The 20,240-nt window shown below is 30.4% G+C and overlaps 1 protein-coding gene across 3 annotated transcripts in view; it reads right to left on the bottom strand.

The window, feature by feature from the left end:
• Positions 1 to 5,665: 5,665 nt before the first annotated feature.
• Positions 5,666 to 20,240, bottom strand: part of LOC143229078 (F-box/WD repeat-containing protein 1A-like) — a 73,036-nt gene continuing 58,461 nt past the window's right edge. For all 3 annotated transcript variants that reach the window (XM_076460860.1, XM_076460861.1, XM_076460862.1), the window contains 5 exons: positions 19,859 to 19,964; positions 16,693 to 16,955; positions 14,376 to 14,486; positions 11,339 to 11,417; positions 5,666 to 10,149 (listed from right to left, as the gene is read on the bottom strand). In XM_076460860.1, the coding sequence (XP_076316975.1) occupies positions 9,988 to 10,149; positions 11,339 to 11,417; positions 14,376 to 14,486; positions 16,693 to 16,955; positions 19,859 to 19,964 (721 nt within the window). In that variant the 3' untranslated portion in view covers positions 5,666 to 9,987. The remainder of the gene's footprint in view (positions 10,150 to 11,338; positions 11,418 to 14,375; positions 14,487 to 16,692; positions 16,956 to 19,858; positions 19,965 to 20,240) is intronic.

Raw genomic sequence — 20,240 nt, 5'->3', positions numbered from 1 at the left:
TACCTTAGAGAGCTTCCCCTAACAAATCCAGAAGCAACAAGTTGTGGGTGCGTTTCAAACAGTCATACGAATTTAATTTACTGTAAAACTACAGAAATGTTAAAATACAGGTTTTAAGTACAAAGTTTTATGCACGATTTGCTTTAATATTTATTGTGAAAATTAATTTTATATATATATATTTATATACTTAGAGGGTTCAAAACGGTTTAATCATAAAAACTTTTCCACTTCAATTTTACATATATTTTATGTACATACACTCACAGCGTTAATGTACCATGATTCAGGTTTAAATTTATACAAATCTTTGTTAAAAGGCTTGTTTCTTATGTATTTTTGTATTAATTTTATTTATTTATATGTTTTATGTTGTTGTTCTGTTATGTATTAGCTGTAAAAAAATGATTTTTTTTAAATCTATATTGAAGTTCTAAAGGTTTGAGGATATTGTTTATCTGTCAATCTTGTCTACATTTTTCTGACGAATCATACTTGCCTGGTGCATAGATAAAATACCATACCTAGTTTGCATTCTAATTATTACAGTGAATTTAACTTTGAAGTTGGAGATAGCCTAAGCGTAAAAAGAAGAAACGTGGCATGTCACAAATACTGGTTCTTTTCTCGTTTAATGAACTAAAAAAACAAACAAACAAAAAAAAAACAATTCCTTCTTAACTAAAATATTCGATAGTTACGTCTGTCGAAACACACATTAATGTATAATAGGCAAGTAACAAACACTGTACTGTGACACCTTGTTTTTGGGCTTGTCATACATTGCTAAGGGTCATTCTAAATAAACACTAGGTGTTACTTTCTCTTGCAGAATTAATTAATGTCAAGCTGCTCTACAGCTGTCACATCAGCCAGAAATGGTTCCAACTACTTGCGATTCAATTTTCTGAATGGTCAGTTACAAAAAGAATGTGAAATATGAGGGATTTGGTATTTTCAGCCAGATTTGTTTTTTGGCTTGAGAGGATTCAGTTGCTAGTTGAGTCATATGTTTCTTTTACATACCTTTTGGTCACATGGTTTCACAGTTTGCACAATAAAATAAAAGATTTACCAGTTACTGTTAAACATACCAGTTATATATTACTTCTATTTAAATAATCTTATTCATATACTCTCACTATCCAACTAGATGAATAGCCACATTTCTTTATCCTTCTGAAATAGATCTACAAATATCTTGTTCTTGCATACATCAGGTAAATGCGAGATTGATTTTACCTCAGAATAGTTCTTGCACAGTATCTCATTTCTCAATCTGATGTGAATTAAGGATTTAAAATCTTTTATATTGTTCATGAAACAGACAATAAAGAAGACATCTAAATATTTCACTCATCTGGAAAGCTAGTGCATAAATGGAAGTCACTACATTTCATTGAACTGATTAAGCACATTCAAATATGTTTGCAGAATCACATCTAAACCAATGATACATTTGTTCCCCCAAGAGGATGCAAGAGAATAATTTACAACACATGCAAACAATATACAACTACCAATCCAATCTTGACTCGTTGCAATCACAGAGGATTTTTTCTCACAATGAATCAAATGCTTGGTCTGTGGTTGGACACAGTCTCAGTGTAAAAGTTATTAAGAATAAACTCACAACCCTGTCCTATATTCCAGGTACTGCTCGTAAAATATAACACCTGTCTGCAGCAGTGCTGAGAGTGCATACAATGCACTAGTGAGTTCACCAAGGTATGAATTATGAGTGTTTTTACTAATGAGTTATTTCACTCTGAAATAGTAACACATTTATACTCATTATGTGAAACCTGAAACCAGTTCTAAACATATTTTCTAACAGGAAGATAACACATTGAAAATGCTACGACAAAAGAAATAGCATTATTTAGTATGCTGATCAGTACATCTTTCAGAATGGTACACTCCAGGGACCATATCCTACAACCTTTAGTGGTACCATATACTGGTGTAATAGGCCCTAGAGAATGAAAAGTTTGCCTCCACCACACTGAACTGGTTGACATAGTCCTTGAAGAAAGAACTTACCTAATGGAATGGCATGCATCTCAAAGAACTTCACTCTCATAGACATGCATGGTATGTTGCCATTGGAAAATATGTAATGCCTCTTCAAGTGACCAAACATTAAAGTTGTCCTAGAAGAAATTCTTTCAGGTGAATAATCAAGAATTTCTCAAAACTTACTAACACACTGATTTTAAGCACTCATTATTAATGCCAACTTGTCCTTGTAGTTACAAGTTACATGAACTGTACAGTCATAACTGTTTGCTTACAAGCATAAACTGAAGAGTCAATCACTTGAGTTTCAGCCTTTCTGGGAACAGACTAAACACCAGATGCCTAATTTGTATAAACTTAGGAGAGTAGGAGTAATGATTAACATTATTCTAAACCAGTAGTTGTGCCTTACAAAAACTAAAATACTGCAAATTGCAACACCTTTTGCATTACACTGCATATATTAACTTTCAAGAAGTTACATTACAGCATTCAGAAATATCAGTGCTTAAAGATACAGATCCTTCTGCACTTTTGCAAACTTTGTGAATTACATAAGTCAGTATAACTGGATATCTGTACGACACTGTACTATATGTAGGTCAAAATAAGCCATCATTCTTAGGCTCGTGATAACACAAGCTTAATTTAGGAAAAAACTGCAGAACAGGATAATTTTCCTAAATACAAAATAATATTAAGTTTTCTATCTGCTATTTATAAAATTTTGCTACTTTTAAATACAAACAATCAATGAGCAGATATTATAAATAAAAATATTAGAAAAATTTGATATAAAAAGTGAAATTATAACATTAAACACATACTTTACTGAAAAAAATCAGACAATAATATTATCAACTTATTGATAACTGACAAGAAGTAAAATATATGATGGTGAAATTAATAAGTGATCAATAAAATGTTTGAAACTGAGAGTACAGTTGTAGTCTAGTAGTAAAAGAAAACATCCAATCAGCATCAGAGTATAGAGACAGCTAATATAGAGAATTTTTATTTAATTTCTATAGTATAAGAAATATAAGTGAGAAATAAATTTATTTTATCCTTTTAAAACTTTCCCACAACCAAAACTTTAAGTATTATTAGCACAATAAGGCTATAAATTACAAATTGTGTAAGAAATGAAAATCCTGTAAAGCTGCATTTAAATCAGTGCTTCCTAAATTTGTTTCTTTTATGACCCTATTGTGAGGCATAGAAATTTATGCAATCCTGAACTGTGCCCAAAACAATTATGTAGCTAGACAATTTTCAAACTTTATCTTCCACAGAAATGTAAACCCACCTGTAATAGTCTTCAAGCAACAGTTTGGTAACCCTCTGATTTAAGGCCATTCCTTCTCCCTATAAAGTTTTCCTCACTGCTTTGTTTATCCTCTTTGTCAGAAAAGTAATATACTACGGCATTTTTTTATTTATCATCCAAAAGTGGTGAAGGATAGTGACAAACTTATCAAACATGGTTACCATTCTTAATTTTTTGCTTGAGAGTACACAGTTTCTTAAAAAGATTAGAAACATTCAGCAAGGGAGAGCCAGAAGGATGTTTGAACATAGTGGCTAAAATACACGGATACTTAATTTGAATACTGTATTTGGTTATTTGTACAGAAGTTGAAGGAAATTAGATTAATATAGTTTTACCTCCAATACCATTTATTTTAAAATGAGTTTATCAGGATGTATTTTTCTACGGAGTGCCAAGAATTGCTTCTTGTAGATCATCTGACATAAATAATGGATGGAGCCTTTAAAGTTTAGTGAGTGCTGATGGGATGAAGTAATATGTATTTCAAAATGCTTGCTGGCACTTACTAAAAAAGAAAAGAAACGGGGGAAACAGTTTTCTTGCCCTCACAAAGTTATGGTGAAAACATTTTCATATTTTCTATGTCACCTATGAACAGTTGCAGGTATAGGTTTACACCTATGACACTAATGATATAGATAATTGGTTCACCAACATTTCCCATGTATCTTTCATATACTTACTTCAGATTATGATATTACAGAGAAAAGTCTTCAAACAAGGACACTACAACTCGATAGTAGACAGTAAAATATTGCATTTTTATTCCTAAAACAATATTTGATGTAATGTAGCATCAAATATAGTAAATTAGATAATTATTAGCAGGTTAAACAGTACAGACCAACTGATCAATATCATGTAACACTGGCCAAGAACTTGCATCCTTATGCAGGTTTTGAAATGAAAATAGCTAGAAAGCTCACAATTTTCCCAGATTTTTAAAGGCCACTCTGTAACACATGTTGGTATCATATAACGATGATATCTAATTTAGTCAACATGACAAAATTAGCTAGATAGGCTAAGGTATGTTGATTAAAATGACATAACCCAGTATAATGATTACTTCTAACAAATGCTCATGTTATCACATAAATTCAGTTAAAAATCTTTCACGGAATTCATACAAATATTTGACGAAATCTCGCTGGACAGTAATGAGATGTCAATTAACCAATCAAATGACAATACATGATCAGTCTGCCAACATTACTTTAAATATACAAGTAATTCAGTCACATCCCTCTGTACAAAACATTTTCCTAATATATTAGGCAAAAGAAAGAAAAAAAAAATTCATCCAGTTTTTGCAATTTTACAATTAGTTCTTCTAATACTTTTCCACCAAGAATATTTTCTATTATTTCAACAAACAAGAGGCAAAACACCACCACCACCACCACAAAGTACTAAACAGTTAAAATACAATACTATTCATTATTAAGAATTGCACATCACCCTTTTATTTACATGATAAACTACCTTGCATACATACCATTCTAAATGAGCTATTTGGTTATTTACCAATGTCCAAATGCATAGTAAGTATGTCTGATCTGATTATACTGTCAATAAATTTTTAAATTTTGAGGAATGTGGTTCAGTGTTTTCTGTACGTTGTGACAGATGATAATGCTCTTTAAAGTTATGAGAAAACATTAAAATGTATGATTAATTTTAAGGTTTAAACAAAACATTTAAATTTGAAAAAAAACATTAGTTAGCTCACATAATTGATGTTAATATTTTATTCCTTTTAGAGCAATTTTGATTGTTGAACGTCAACTTGCCCATTTTGTTGAGTTAAAGTAGCTTATGCAGAATTATTTGAAATAGTATTTGCAGTAGTTGTTCTTTTATATACAGCAAAACCTCTTCATGTAAGAATGTCAACCCTTAAAAAGTAGATTCTCGTGGTAAGCAATGGTGTGGTAATTCCATTTCTGCATCTCCCACATGCACGACTGAACCCGAGACCTCTTTCACACCATTAGCTATTAAGATACAGTTTTACAGCTGAAACTAAAACAACAGATAATTTATACTGCTTAAGACTTCCAGGTGAAATTGCCATACTCTTTTTTTTTTTTTTTTTTTTACATTTACCAATCCATAATTAATAGTAATGAAAATTCAAAGATCTGTGTTTACAATATATACATGTAAGCCCATATGACCATTTTACAGACTTCTTTTGTGTTTATTAATGGCAGTATATTCTCACCTAGAATTGGAACATTGTGCAAAGCTTTTGTTATTAACCTACTAATATCCCAGATGCAACACAGAATCTAAGTGTAGCAATAAGAATACAAGACAAATATTTATTTTAATTTCTTCACACACACACACACGTTTTATGATCTATTTTACAAGTACACATCTATACATTTCATATTGTGCTTAGTTATGTAATTCCTAAGAAAACATAAGCACAGAGAAATCACAACTTTGAAAAAATTCTATGAAAAACACAAGGATATATGAAGACATATACCACCAATATTTTGTCAACATGGCTTTATAATCCATTGTAAATTTGTGATGCAAATATGCAAGTTGGAATGCAGATATTCTTTTATCATTTCAAAACTGAAAGAACAAGAAAATAAATGAAGCCACAAACTAATGAACTAGACACTTTTGCATACAGAATGTAGTTAGAGGATCATATCATAAAACACAACTTTAATACTATTTTCATTTGTATATTTCATTGTGTTAATACTTAGATTTTAGTACATTTCAATAACACTTTCCTATGTTATTTCTCAATATTATAATATACATAAAGAAATTTATCTGCACTGCAACAATATTTTCCCACTTACATGTTAACACTGTGCTTTAATATTTTTTGTTCTCCATACACTTTAAAAATATATGACAAATCTTACTTGAAGACACTAACTAAAAGAGTTTCAACCAATTTCAATCAAAATTTGTCAACTTTTCGAATAGTATTTTGAGACAAGTGAAAGTAATTAGTTCACTAACTGGTTTATGACCAATTTGTAAGATAGGTGAACACTGAGTTTTTAGTACTTTTCTTTATGTAAAATCACACCACTGGCAAATATTAAATCATTAAAAATTTTGCTAGTAAAGATTAGAGCATAAAGTACCATTTTTAAAGCACTTCAAAATTACAACTGTAGAATACAGAGGTTTCATTAATAATACAATTTACTATATTTCAAACTGTGACATTTAAAAATGTTCTATAATTATTGTTTTAATACACAAAAAATGGATGATGTTAGTAAAAAAAAGTATTCAACAATTTTTATATGCCCACAGATACAGTATGATGAAAAACTAAAAAGTCTTTTTCCATCTAATTAACTATATTCCTACAAGTCAGTGGTTAAATACAACATTATGATGGAATTTATATTCACACCAGTTTAAGTAGTAAATCTTATGCATTACTAATGGTGATTTAAAGTCATACTTTAAAAACCTGAAGACATGTAATCATTAAGAATTCTCAGAAATGTTTATAATAGCAGTAAAGTTTATTATTTTGAATAATGTTTTCTTACCCATTCATAAAGTTATATCATGAATTATACCAAAAACAATTGGAAATGTTTAGGTTTGGAAGATGTTTTCCTAAATACACCATTATAAGTTTAGACAAAATCAAATCACTTTCTCTTAAGTTTCCAATAATGATCTTTCGAGATTCAAGTTGATGGTGGCTCTTTCTAATTTCTTCACAACCATGGAAACAATAGAGTCCATAAAGATGCAAATTCTCAAACTCATGAATGTCTAGATATTTTCACAGATTATCAGTTATTAATTGTCAATAAAAATGTCACAATATAATCTGAGATTTTACTCAAAATGAGTATTCTGAAGTCTAGCCATTTAAATAAGCACTGATCACTGAGTTAGACTTTCATGTAAACTATCTGTAAAATGATTGTTTAACTTGAGAGCTTTCAGTCACACAACATGAACCATTAAGGTGAAAAATTATTACAGAAATCTAAAACCACTGTTAAGCAAAGTAAATTAAATTTCCTATTTGCTAGTAAAACTTTATATTGGATCTATTGTCTAGCAAAGTTTTTTAATGCTGTAGAATAACAAATAAGATAGATTTATCACAAATACATCTAAATTTAAAAGTACTAAAATTAAATGGCAAGATTTAAAACATACATGCAAAATATTTGACCTCAACACATTTATTTCTACCAAAGTGACCAATTACAAGTGTTGCATGATTAAAGTTTGATTCATAAAAGCTACACTTACCAGATCTAGAAATGTGAAAAATGCATATTTCTATTTTAGGCACAAAATGTATTTACTTACAGCAATAAATGTCTTATTTCCAACAAATTACTGTCCTTTATTTAAAAAAACCTATGATAGCTTAAGGAAACTATGAAGAATCCTTTTCATTCTAAGCTATCACATACTTTTTTTTCAATACTTTAATTCAAAACATTAGGTTTAAACATAATATACTATTCTTAAAGTGAATTTTCTTTGAGAACATTTAATTTTTATTTTACCTTCCTTTCATGTCAGTTCAGAATCCTTGCATTTTAAATATGTACATGAAAAATAAGGTAGTAAATTAAACACACACATACGTATATTCTTTTATGACAGTCAGAATTAGCCTATAACAATTTATAAAATTCTTAAGAGGAGATACAAAGTATCTTGAAACAACCAATTCTTAGTGTGTTAACAGAAAACCAAAGTCAAATAATTATGTGAATGTTGTTAGTCCAAGTAAGCCTAACCAATGAACGAAGTGACATTAAAAAAAAATCAAAAACCAAAGTTCTTCAGAAGGTGAACTTCAGTTTCAAAAACAATTTATATCTCATTTTTTAAGATTATTATCACAGTGATCTAGGTTAATGTTGTTAATCATACACTTTACTGAGAATATTAGTTGTAACATACAAAGAAGTGGTACATCACAATTTTTGAAAATATTTTTATAAATAAGTTAAACAGTGTTAACATAATTGAGTACTTAACATAAAACCTGAAAGAAATGTTTCAATAGTTATTATAATATTTTCTTCTCTTCTTATTCACTTTCATCTACAGATACTCAACCACATTACTAAATGACTTTACTAAAATTTCAAAAACAAGATTTATGTTACTGATTAATCTTGCAGCTTATGATATAACAGGATGTAAATGTGTTATATGGATAGCTCAACAGACATTCATCACCACTAACGAGTTATATTAAATAGATGATCTTTTCTACAATATCACTTAAGCTACTACAAAGCAGGAATAGATAAAAACTTTTAACCATGTGATAGGTTGTATAAAGTGCTGCACAATGTCAAAAGTTTTTAATATAACAATAACAAAATACTTTATCTTCAACAGAACATTTAACTGGAAAACATTAAATTTGCTGTCATCTATATGAATATATGTGGTTTTAAAAAAAAAACACTTGTGCCATTTTTCCATTAGTAAAGCAAGATACAATCTGTGTCATAACCCAGGTGGATAAAGCAGGATAATGACAATTCAGGAACAGGAAACCACTATTGAGTTCATGCACGACTGATAGCTGTGTTTATACAACAAGAAATTTTATTATTCTAAAATTTGCAGTTTATGTGTTCATCAAATAAATTTTTTGCACTTCAACTATTTTAGAACTTCACTGTATGCACACAATTATTTATAATTTTCTATCCATCCACAACAACAGTTTGTTTGTACTAGATTTTTCTGCTATCATCAGATTCATATTTTTATAGCTATACTTACACTGTAGAAAAGTTTTATACCATTAAATATTCTGGTGCTATAAATCTTTTTTTTTATTAACTTATAAATACAAAGAAACCTCAGAAGTGTTTGAGGAAAAATTATTCAAAAATAAATTCTATGGGAATTCTTATAAGCTTTCAAGAAAGCCCATTTGTCTTATGTGATTTACACAAAATGTCACTAAGAATTTTTAAACACATACTGCTATAACATTTTGGTTTGATGCACTTCTACACTTATTAACTAGTATCTTCATTACAAAAATCATCTATCTTTTTATCTTTTGTAATTCAGAACTCAGCCACATAATCCAGAGAGGAGGACACTGAAATTAGAAAGTGAAACTATTTTGACAGTTTACATTTAGTCTGTACAAGTACAATAATATTTAACAACAAAAGAAAAAGAAAAAAAAAGTTTTCAAGTACTCATAACTTTCTCACTGACAAACAACAATGTTCTTAGTTTAAGTTCAGCCAATGGTATGACTGATATCTGAGTGTTTATATATAATTAATGTACAAGGTATGACTGATATCTGAGTGTTTATATATAATTTTTAAGATCTGCATTCAGCATTTGGGTAAATACACTGAGCCATGAATTCATACTCACTAATTAGCCAGTAATATTTTATTAAATATGTTGCTGGCCTGTCTCCTACTTTATACATTACTAATATTTTCAAGATGCCATTTCACCGATGATGCAGGAAATATTGAATAAATTGATATCCTAACACCTCCTGATGATTGGTGATGATGTCGATGAGCCAGACAACTAAACAAAATGCACACTATGCACACAAAAACAAATGGAATCAAGTTGTTTGAGATAGTTTTACTGTTAGGCCATCAGTTTGAAACATACGTATAGGTGCGACATGGTGACTTCAGCGAAGGGGTTTCTGGTGGTTTAGCATTTAAAAAGTCCCAAATAAGAATTGTGTCATCATGAGAACTACTCACAATTTGAAACTCGTCAAACTGAAGTCTGAAGACACGACCAGAATGCTCCTTGAAATAAAGAGAATACAAGTAAATATACACTAAAATAAGACCAATCAATAATAATAAATAAACATATTAATCCATTTCTACAGAATGTCATTAACAGTTTTCATAAAACATGCATTTCACCAAAAGAACCACATTATAGCTGCTTTTTAACAATAAACCTACAGCAATGCTTCAATGAGATCAAGCTTCATCAAAATGCAATCTTACTGTAGTGAGATTAAGAACCTTGTCAAATTTAAATCTTTGGTCTTGACTGATTTTAAGTCCTTTTGTTATAAGTTCTACTTATCAAGAGAACAATGATTATTTCTGTTGTTCTTTCTTAAGTCTAAATTATTTAACAACCTTGCTGTACAAATGTTTCCTTTCAAAAAGAGAAGTAAAAAATCTCCTCTACTAACCAAACAATATTTGGAGGCATACTACAAGCCTGGTTTGTGCAGTTTCTTTTCTGTGTGAAATGATGCCTTATAATTATTATTATCTGACTATCATTCTAAATCCCCCATAATTTTCAGGGTAAAGTTAGCTGATCTACATGCATTTACATAACCTGTAAATGACACTCTATAACTATTACAATGCTGAAATTCTTTTACTCTTCTTAAAAAGGAAGTATCAAGAGTGCAATATAGAGCATGAAAATTCAAATGTAATTATTTAATATCTCATTTGAAATTAATTCTTTTTTTCATTTTATCTAATTCATTTTGTTAAAGGGGTTCTTTAAAAGCAAATTTAATACTTTAAAGCAGTCATATTTAATTTCCTCAGTGACAACTACTTTCACAAAAACAATGAATCTAACTTTTTATAAAACCTTTATAAGCACTATCTACAAACATTTCTCAAAGCTTTGCTTTAAACTCAGATAAATTTTTAGATACTTATGTAAAAAATATTTTAAAGTAAGAATTAGAATACATAATTTATCTTTTAAAGATCTGAGTTTCTTGCACCACCTAAATCCTTCTCCAAGATATTTCAGAGAGTAATTCGTTCAGCAAAATACTGTTCAGAAAGAGCACTGATCTGAAACTCATAAGAGAATACCTAACATAAAAAAATATTTTCCAATATGACACTCATACATTCAAAGAATAAAGAAGAAAAGAAATTTACCATAAGTGTTTTTGTATGCTGAAAAATGTTACTCTTAAAAGATGAATAAAAAAAAAATATTCACCACTAATGTTCTAAGGCAGAGAGTTCCTGCTGGTGACCTTGGATCTAGGGCTGCTGCTAAGTCCCACACTTTGATCTTTCTGAATTTATACATATACATAAAAACAATTGTCAAATTACTCAACACATTATACAGTTTATGTACAGTAAATAAAATGCTTTGTGTACTTAATATTGTTAGCTTTTTGTGTTTGTGTTTGTTAACTTATATATATATTAGGTTTAAATTACATACAGAAAGTTAACAATTTCCTAAATTGAAAATGTATTTCCAATAACACTTACCTCTTCTGACACTTAAAAGATTTCACTAGACTGCCATGGTTTCTTTTTTACCCATCTATGCATGAGCTTGACCTTTTATTGCATACTTTTGTCTTTCATAACCTACTCAAATTGCCCTTGGCAATATTTGGCTTATGATTCTCTTCACCTATGTCAAAGCACCCTCTGTTATATATATATAAGCACCTCATTCAGATAATTTTATCACTTTTTTGAGACTGATACAATCCCACTCTCTAACACCCAGTCTTAATGGGAAGGAACACTGAGAGACTAGCATTGGAGGTAAATGTTATTGGAAATACATTATCAATTTAGACAAATGTTAACTTCCAAAACATACTCACTTCCACTGCCATTGAATAGATGGAATTCCACATTAAGAAGGTGGAAGGCATTATCCATATGTAAAGCATCTGTATAAATCATGGATATATCAAAATAAAAATAGTACCCAAATAAGGAATGGCATTACATCCAGAACCCTTAACCTGAATGTAGTGGAACTGTACATGAGTAATCATCACTATATGCCAGTCCCAACCAGATAGTAAAGGTTATGCTGCTTGGAGCCAAAATTAAGGAGTTTTGGTTCCTATATCCCACCTTGGTGGCAAGGGAAACTGGACTGCAATGTTATATATATTGGGTTGAGGAATAATTCGTGAGCGTCTTTTCAAGTTAACAAAATATATTCATAAATGAAACGCTTTTGCAAAATATTTCATGTCATTTGGTAGATAATTTTTTGCTCTAATAGATGGTGTGTTTGATTTTCATATGTCTTTAATTTTTGCTTTCATTTTCAGCTCATTAAATGGAATGTCAAGTGGACAAAATCGAGCATTTTCGACACCATCTGCTTTTTGCATTTAATTTCTTGCAATTTCGTTTAAAACAATGCATACTATATACCTAGGTATTACATGAAATAAAGTATCATAATAAATGTTTTGGGTGTAATGTGTTCATGCATTGAAGTATTGTATAGTCTTGCATGTAATGCTTGAATGAAATTATTTAAAAATGCTCACAAATTATTCCTCAACCTAATAGATATACTTTCAATTGGACCCCAATCTGAAGCCATAGATTGATGCATTCCAAACCACCAGAATCATGATGAAAGGTAAGCAACTTAGCAGGCAAACAATCTCCTCAACTTCAGAAAGCCCAAAAGGCAATACCACAGGCTTGGAATGATGGGAGTGTGCATGCTTTATTAAGTCAAAGAAACAGAACTCATTCAACATGGAATGATGAACATTCATTCTCACTCACAAACTGAATGAGTAAGTAGCCTTCCTCTTTCCCTCAGAATTATGGAGAAGACATAGAACAATTGTGCTCATCAAAGTACTAAAGATGAGAACACTCCATGTTCAGAATTACAAGGAAATAGTGGACCTCCTTCCATGATAAATATATTGATCTGATATTGATTAAAAAGAAAGACTATGCTCACTCCAACTAGATAGTTGAGCATCAAATCTAAATCACTATTACATGTAGGCTCCCTTGTACACTGGTACCATTCCTACCAACATTTGGGAAAAACATTCAAGGATTCTGGGAGAAGGGCCTTCAACTTTACCCTTTTCTCCAAAAGTGAAGGAATTCACTCTAACACTCTGGAGAAAAAGCTTTTGTCCACCACCCCAGCACTTAAGAATATCTCCATTAGTAGAATCTGGGGGAGGGGAGGGGGAAGAGAGAGAGAGAAAAATGTGTAGGTGAGCCTGATCATGACTCCCTCCACAGAGACAGCCTAAAAAGAAGTGGAATCGTTGGATGCACCAGAAAAGACTGCAGAAGCAGAAATCTGGGTGTCATCTCCAACTTGGTGCGATAAACAGGATCCGACAATGGTTTGGATCAACCCATATTTCATACACTGGGTAGCATACGAAAAGGAGAGAGGATTGAAAGTGAGAGTGGTAATCCTATTCTGTCCAGATGGAATGCAACTATTGCCAAGGCCCAAAGATGAAGTAATGGAGGACTAAACTGCCAGTAGTTGGTGATCCAGTAAGTACCCAACTTGTCACTAAGAGTTTCAAAATAATAGGCAATACAACTGAACCTTGTTATGCAAAATCTATTCTGTCATGAGACAGTGAACTTGCTAGCACAAGCATCACCCATAGAACACAGCAAACTAGAAGGGTGGTAAGGCTAGTCTCATGCAAGGACATCCAAAATTTGAAAATAAGGGACTTTAGACCACACCCTCCATGATGGGAAACAAAGATGCCACGATGGAATAGTTGAATGAAACCCAATGATTCACCCCTTAAAAGTCTAGACCACTCTTAATACAATCAGTAATAAAATATTTTCAAAAAATTTGCATGAATAAAAAAACTAATATAAACACTTCAGAAGTATTGAAAAATACTTTTGTTTTACTTTGTTTTTTACCAAGAGACTCAATTATTACGAGACTTATGGAATTCTTCTACCTATTTTCAGTACAATCACAACCTACTGTTAGTTTGCAAGTTCTCACTCATGTTCATAAACCAAATCTTTTAATTTATATTCTGAAATGTTTGTTGTATTATTTCTTCATTAATAGTAAAATTACTAAGTAATGAATTCACATTTTGTTAGTTAATGTTGTATGACAAGAAATCATAATTTTACATCACTGTTCTTTCTTTTAAGCTCTACACCAGGCTATTTACTATTCTAAAAAATCATTGTTTTAAATACAACAAAACTGGAAAATGCATAGATATGTTAGTACTTACCCATCATAAGCACCACTAACAATTCTTCTATTATCAAATCGAATGCATCGAACTAATTCTTCATGGCCTTCTAAAATTCTCAAACAAGCTCCACACTCTATGTCCCAAAGTCTGCCACAGATAAATAAAAAAAGTCAAATTAACTTAATCTTTACAGCAAACTATTTAAAACACAAACAATTCTAAAACTGTCGACTCTCTACCCCAAAGAAGATTTATTCAGGCCTTTTTCTTGTGATATTAAACTTACTAAAATTTTCAAGTTTCCACAGTACTTTTGTACGATAATAAATGAAAACAAAGATCCATTTAATTCCTTTCAATTGGTGGCAAACAAATTAAATTATTATCCCAATCTTAAATGATTTAAATGTACAGTTAATGTTATAAATTTACTTAAACAATATAGAAGTAACAATGCTAAAGCACAAGAAAACTGTATGCATATGGATGGGTCAAACTACACGTATAATGTTTTTAGTTACAATCAAAACTTAATCATACAACTTTATTATTAATGCATATCAAGACAGTTTAATTCAAGTTTTAATTTCTTGATTCAAAACTACATATTAAAAATGTTCAATAATCACTCTTGTCTGTGACTCTATATAACGGTGCTGTGAAATGTTAACTCAAGATTTTATTACTTCTACAATGCTTATCCAATTAAAGACACAAAATGCACATACAGGCAAGCTATGATATGAAATCAGAGCCTCCAATTTTCTTGATTTCCTGAAATAAAAAACAAATTTAGCAAGCCCACCAAAGAAGACCTTCCCATCACTTCATGTTTTTGAAGACACTTAATTACTCACTCCTTCTTCTCTTAAGTGTATGTTTAGAATTAAGAAAGAACTGATTCCAAGCCATAAACACTTGATGACTATCTGCTTAATTTTGGTAATCAAAGCCATTAGTTCCCAAGAGTAGTTAGATGGGTGTTGACCTAAGCTGATCTTCTAAGCAATTACAGTACTTTTGTAAGCCATTTATAGCTTAATTAAAAAGTCAGATAAATTATTGTCCTTTTAGGGGAGACTTTTCAAGTTGTTAATATACTTTATTTTTCTAAAATGCATATTTGAAAGCTAAATGAACTATGTTTTAGACAACCAACACGGTGATTATAAAGTTGGGCTAGTGTTCCATGTCGTGATCAAAAGGCCCATGTCCAGATGCAGTTTCCTGTATTTCATGTATATTTTTTCATTTATTTTTTATATACATTTTTAACAAAAATAACAAAATATAAAACAAAATCCAAAGTTAAATAATGAAACTTAAATAAAAAAAAAAGAATAATAAATTTCTCAGGAGCTGGTACTCAGTGTTTGTAACCTAACTGTTTACATTAAGCTGTCCTGCTGTGATGTATTGGTTTTTCACTTACTATGAGAGGGTCTAAAAAGTACACTGTAAAGCAACAAAGCTAAAAGGAGGCAGATGTGAAAAGCTTAGAAGCTGAGGCTCTTAGGATGAATCATCATAATTGTTTTTACAATCTTTAGTCACTCTGGAGAAAAAAGTATTTCTGGCTTTACTTCACACTTGTGACCTTTTCATTTCACTGATGATTCTGCAACAGTTAACGTTAGAGTAGGCAACATAAAAGATAAAATATAAAATTTTATTGAAACAAAAAATTTACTATTTATTTGGAATGTTCTATAGGTTACTTAAATGAAGTATGAAAACTAAGATGAAACAAAGCAGTGACATGAAAATCACCTTTTACACAAAGTAACTCAACAAAAGCTAAGGAAATTCACAAACAATTAGTAGAAGGAACATTATTAGAAAAATCTGTTTTTTTCTGTACAATAGACTTATAATTTTCACTAAAAGATTACCAAATTTCATGAACATACACTAATTATATTCAGAGCTCTAGTATGTAGATCACATTTATTTAACCATTATATTTATGGTTAGAGTAAGCCATTTCTTTAATTTAGGCAAAACAAAACAATAGATTATCTACAGACTGTACACCATGAGAAACTGAATGCCACATTTTCCTTTTGTAAGTATACAAGCTTACTGTTGATCAACTGGGGGTCTAAATACATTGAAAACAACTGTCATGCAATCGATGGTGAACAAGGTAGTTTAAAACTGTGAATAAACAGCAATACCATTACAAAAACGAAATATACCCCAGATATTTTAACACATTTCATTATACTAAAAATTTTTTTCTTCAAATATTCAAATGAAAGTTTTTCATTTAATAATCATTTGAAGCTACAGGTCCAAGACATAAGATGAGTTTATAACTTATTTATTTACATATATGTACAAAATGTTTTACCTAATGGTGTTATCTGAACTGCCACTGACAACTAAACGATCCCTGTATTGGAGACAAGCAATGCCACGTTTGTGACCATTCAAAGTTCGAACAAATTCACATGAAGATGTGTTCCAAACTTTAATTGTACGGTCTCCAGAGGCAGAAACAATGTATTTTTCATCAAAATCTACAACATTTACTGCTGCTCTATGACCCACTAAGACCCTCCTTAGATTGATTTCTGTTGGAGAGACCATATCCCAAACAGCAATGGAACGATCCTGGAAGAAAAGGTTTAATAGTGAATAAATAAATTATCTTGTTTTCTCCTGTTAATACAATGGAACACAGCCCAGGATTATAATAATATTCAAAGACTGCTATAATTAGTTTAGTGAATTTGCAAAGACATACAAAATGTAACACATCCACAAAACAAAGTTTTTCTTCTGGTAAAATTTATTTAAGTATAATAAATTTTCCAAGTCTTTTCACACTTTATAAAGTGTCTAACAAATTGATTCTTTTAATGTGCAAACACTAGATTTATACGTATAATTATATATGATGAAACAAAATAAAGATTATTTAACATCAATCAATTAGTATCTCTTCAAGTATTCAGCTAAAAAAAAATTCAACTTTAACTAACAACTACTAGAGTGCACAAATAACCCTTTCAGGATTAGAGGTCTGTCATCAATGTACAAATATTTTCCTTTCTCACAGCTTTAACACCAAACCTATTTCTACAAAATATACTACAAATTTAGTACTATCCAGCACTGAGTTAAAAAAAAATCACAATTTTATTTAGTTTCTCTACTATTTTTTGATTAGTCAACATTTTTTGAAAAACATTAAAAATTGTACCTTTCTTCTTGGAAATAATTTTATTACTCATCTCAGTAAAGTCCATTTTATAAATCTAGTTAGTTTAAGCTTGACTGAATACATTAATAGTTATTTTGATTCTTAATTCTGAATTATAGCAGTCACCGTTTTTGGTTACAAATACAAAACATGGTGAAAAACTAACAAACTTTAATTGCTGACCTAAGGCCTCATCCTTCAAAATAATGCCAATTACCTTGTTACGTATTAGGTAATGTATAATGGCTTTGTCCAAAAATATTATTGGTCAAGATGAATTCCCATTTAACATAGTTTTCAGCAAATAAGTTGTTTGTGTATGTTTTTTTAATATAATAAACTTAACAAATATAAATTAAAAATTATTTCTGTTATCTCAATAGTTTACTGTTGCTAACCACACTCACTATACCCAGCCAAACTTACTACCTGTCTTGTCACACAACAATATTCCTGCAGCTTTCAAACAAATCAAGACACACAACTGTGTGATGTGTGGCCAAAACAACCAGCTATGGGACACACTATGTGTTAATAACAGGTGTTATAGTTTAGCTATTTTATATCTTGTGTACTTTGGATTGTGGTAATCCGAGCTATCACATTTTTGTGTGGATGAGCTCTACTGGATGTTTACTTCACTTACCAAATTTCAAAGCAAGCCATTAGGAAATACCTAAGATATAACACTTCCAATTTTGATTTTCTTCCTTTTTATTTGCTTCACATCTAAAGTACAGAAACTTTATTTAATAGAAAAACAAATTTAACTTCCGTGTATTTTTTTCAAATTTAGTACAATGACAGATCTTTTCAACCCACAATCAAGAGTCTCATTTGGTGTAAATATAGGCTTTATGTGCAAAGTTATTCAACAAACACCACTCACATCTGAAGAAAATTTTTGTGCACATCTATGCAAAAAACTCATGTGAGCAATCAGTAACATTTTTACTACAGATTCACCTAAGAGTAAAGGTGGAGCAGTTTTAGTTTTTGTATTTGGATAAAACACAGCTGATTTAGAATATCAAAACTACATGATGAAATCGCATGCAGATACATAAGTATTGGTTACATCAAACCAGATCAGTAGTTTGTAGCTGAAATTTTCAAAAGAACAATGTGGGTAAATGGCTATTATTCATTGTTAACTTTTATGCACATATTTGCTGAATCTTATGGAATTCTCCTGAATAGAGAGCATTATATTATATTAGCTTAAGGAATTAGCATAAATAATCATACTTGATACAGCTATACTGAGTGCATGTGGGTGATAACAAGAAACTGTAAGCCTAGATTCCCATGGCAATACTATAAAGGAAGTTATTAACATTGTTTTACAGAGGAAAAACCAGCACCATAAATCTTAAAGAATCTGGTTGATTCTGTAAAGTAAAGGACTATTGCTATTCTAAAGCTAATGTAGTTACTACTGAGTGTCACTTTCTTATTTGTTGTGGTCTGTTGGTTATATTAACAACAAGACATGATATATGATCAAAAACACCTTGAGTGTGAAGAAAAAGGTGTGGCTACAAAAAGATTGAGTGTAAGACTTAAAGAAATGAAATTAAGAGTGTTGGATAAACAAGTAGCTACACTTATAGTACTGATAATAATTTTACAGTAAATACTCATTTATTAGCTAACTAGGTCATGTATTTCATTTTACTCATCATTACGTCACAAACTGGACAAAAAACATGGCATGGCTAACTAATTAATGAATGTTTACTGTAGAATTCTTATTAAAATTATAAGTTTAGCCACCAATTTTGATTTCATTCCTTCAAGTTGCATTTTCAATCCTTTTCAGCTGCATTTTTTTTCACATCTAAAGTGTTTTTGATTACGTACAAGTTAATGCAAAAACAATCAGAAATGAAACAATGAACACCAAAAGAAATTATAACCCAACTCATAGATCTATGGTTTATTCCCAAGTGTTGGAAACTGTAATAGTATATTCTGTTCACAACCCAAAAGAGATCATGGTATATATCATTAAACCTCAAGTTACTGAAACAAGATTTTACCTACTCTGTAATGAAATAGACATAGCAGAATCTCAACCTCTTTTATCAAATTATGTTTAGTAGCTCTACAGACCAAATGATATGATATGACAAAAGTGATAACAACAAAAAGTTGAAGTAATAAAACAACTTACAGTTGTGCACTCGACATACCAGTCACAGTGTGGTTAAATATGTGATGGATCAAAAATGTAAAGTTGAAGTCAATTTTCACATGAATAGTTACAGGTTATTTTTGAACATAGTTTAATTTTAAAGCAACCACTAACCTTAGAACACGTCACCATCATACCATTATTAAACCTTAAGTGTAGAACAGCTTCACAATGGTGAATTAATGTATTCACCATTTCCACAGTATTCACATCCCACACCCTAAAAAAAAAAACATTTTTAATAATAATTACCAGCAATAAATACTCTTGATAAAGAATTTCAAAAATATTTAATGTTTGCTTTTGTATATAGATAACAATTGGTGTGTGTGTGTGTGTGAATTTTACTTAATCCTGTAACTATACCAAGAAGTAATAAATATTTTGTAAATGTAAAATAATGAAGAAATGGTAGTGCCAAAAAGAATGAAAACAAGAATACAGGAACAATACAATATACACAGATCATCTCTACATGGATTTCAATATTAAAATT

Source organism: Tachypleus tridentatus, chromosome 10 (genome assembly GCF_004210375.1).
Source record: "Tachypleus tridentatus isolate NWPU-2018 chromosome 10, ASM421037v1, whole genome shotgun sequence".
Classification (NCBI taxonomy): Eukaryota; Metazoa; Arthropoda; class Merostomata; order Xiphosura; family Limulidae; genus Tachypleus; species Tachypleus tridentatus.
This window is presented reverse-complemented; position numbering and strand designations above follow the sequence as displayed.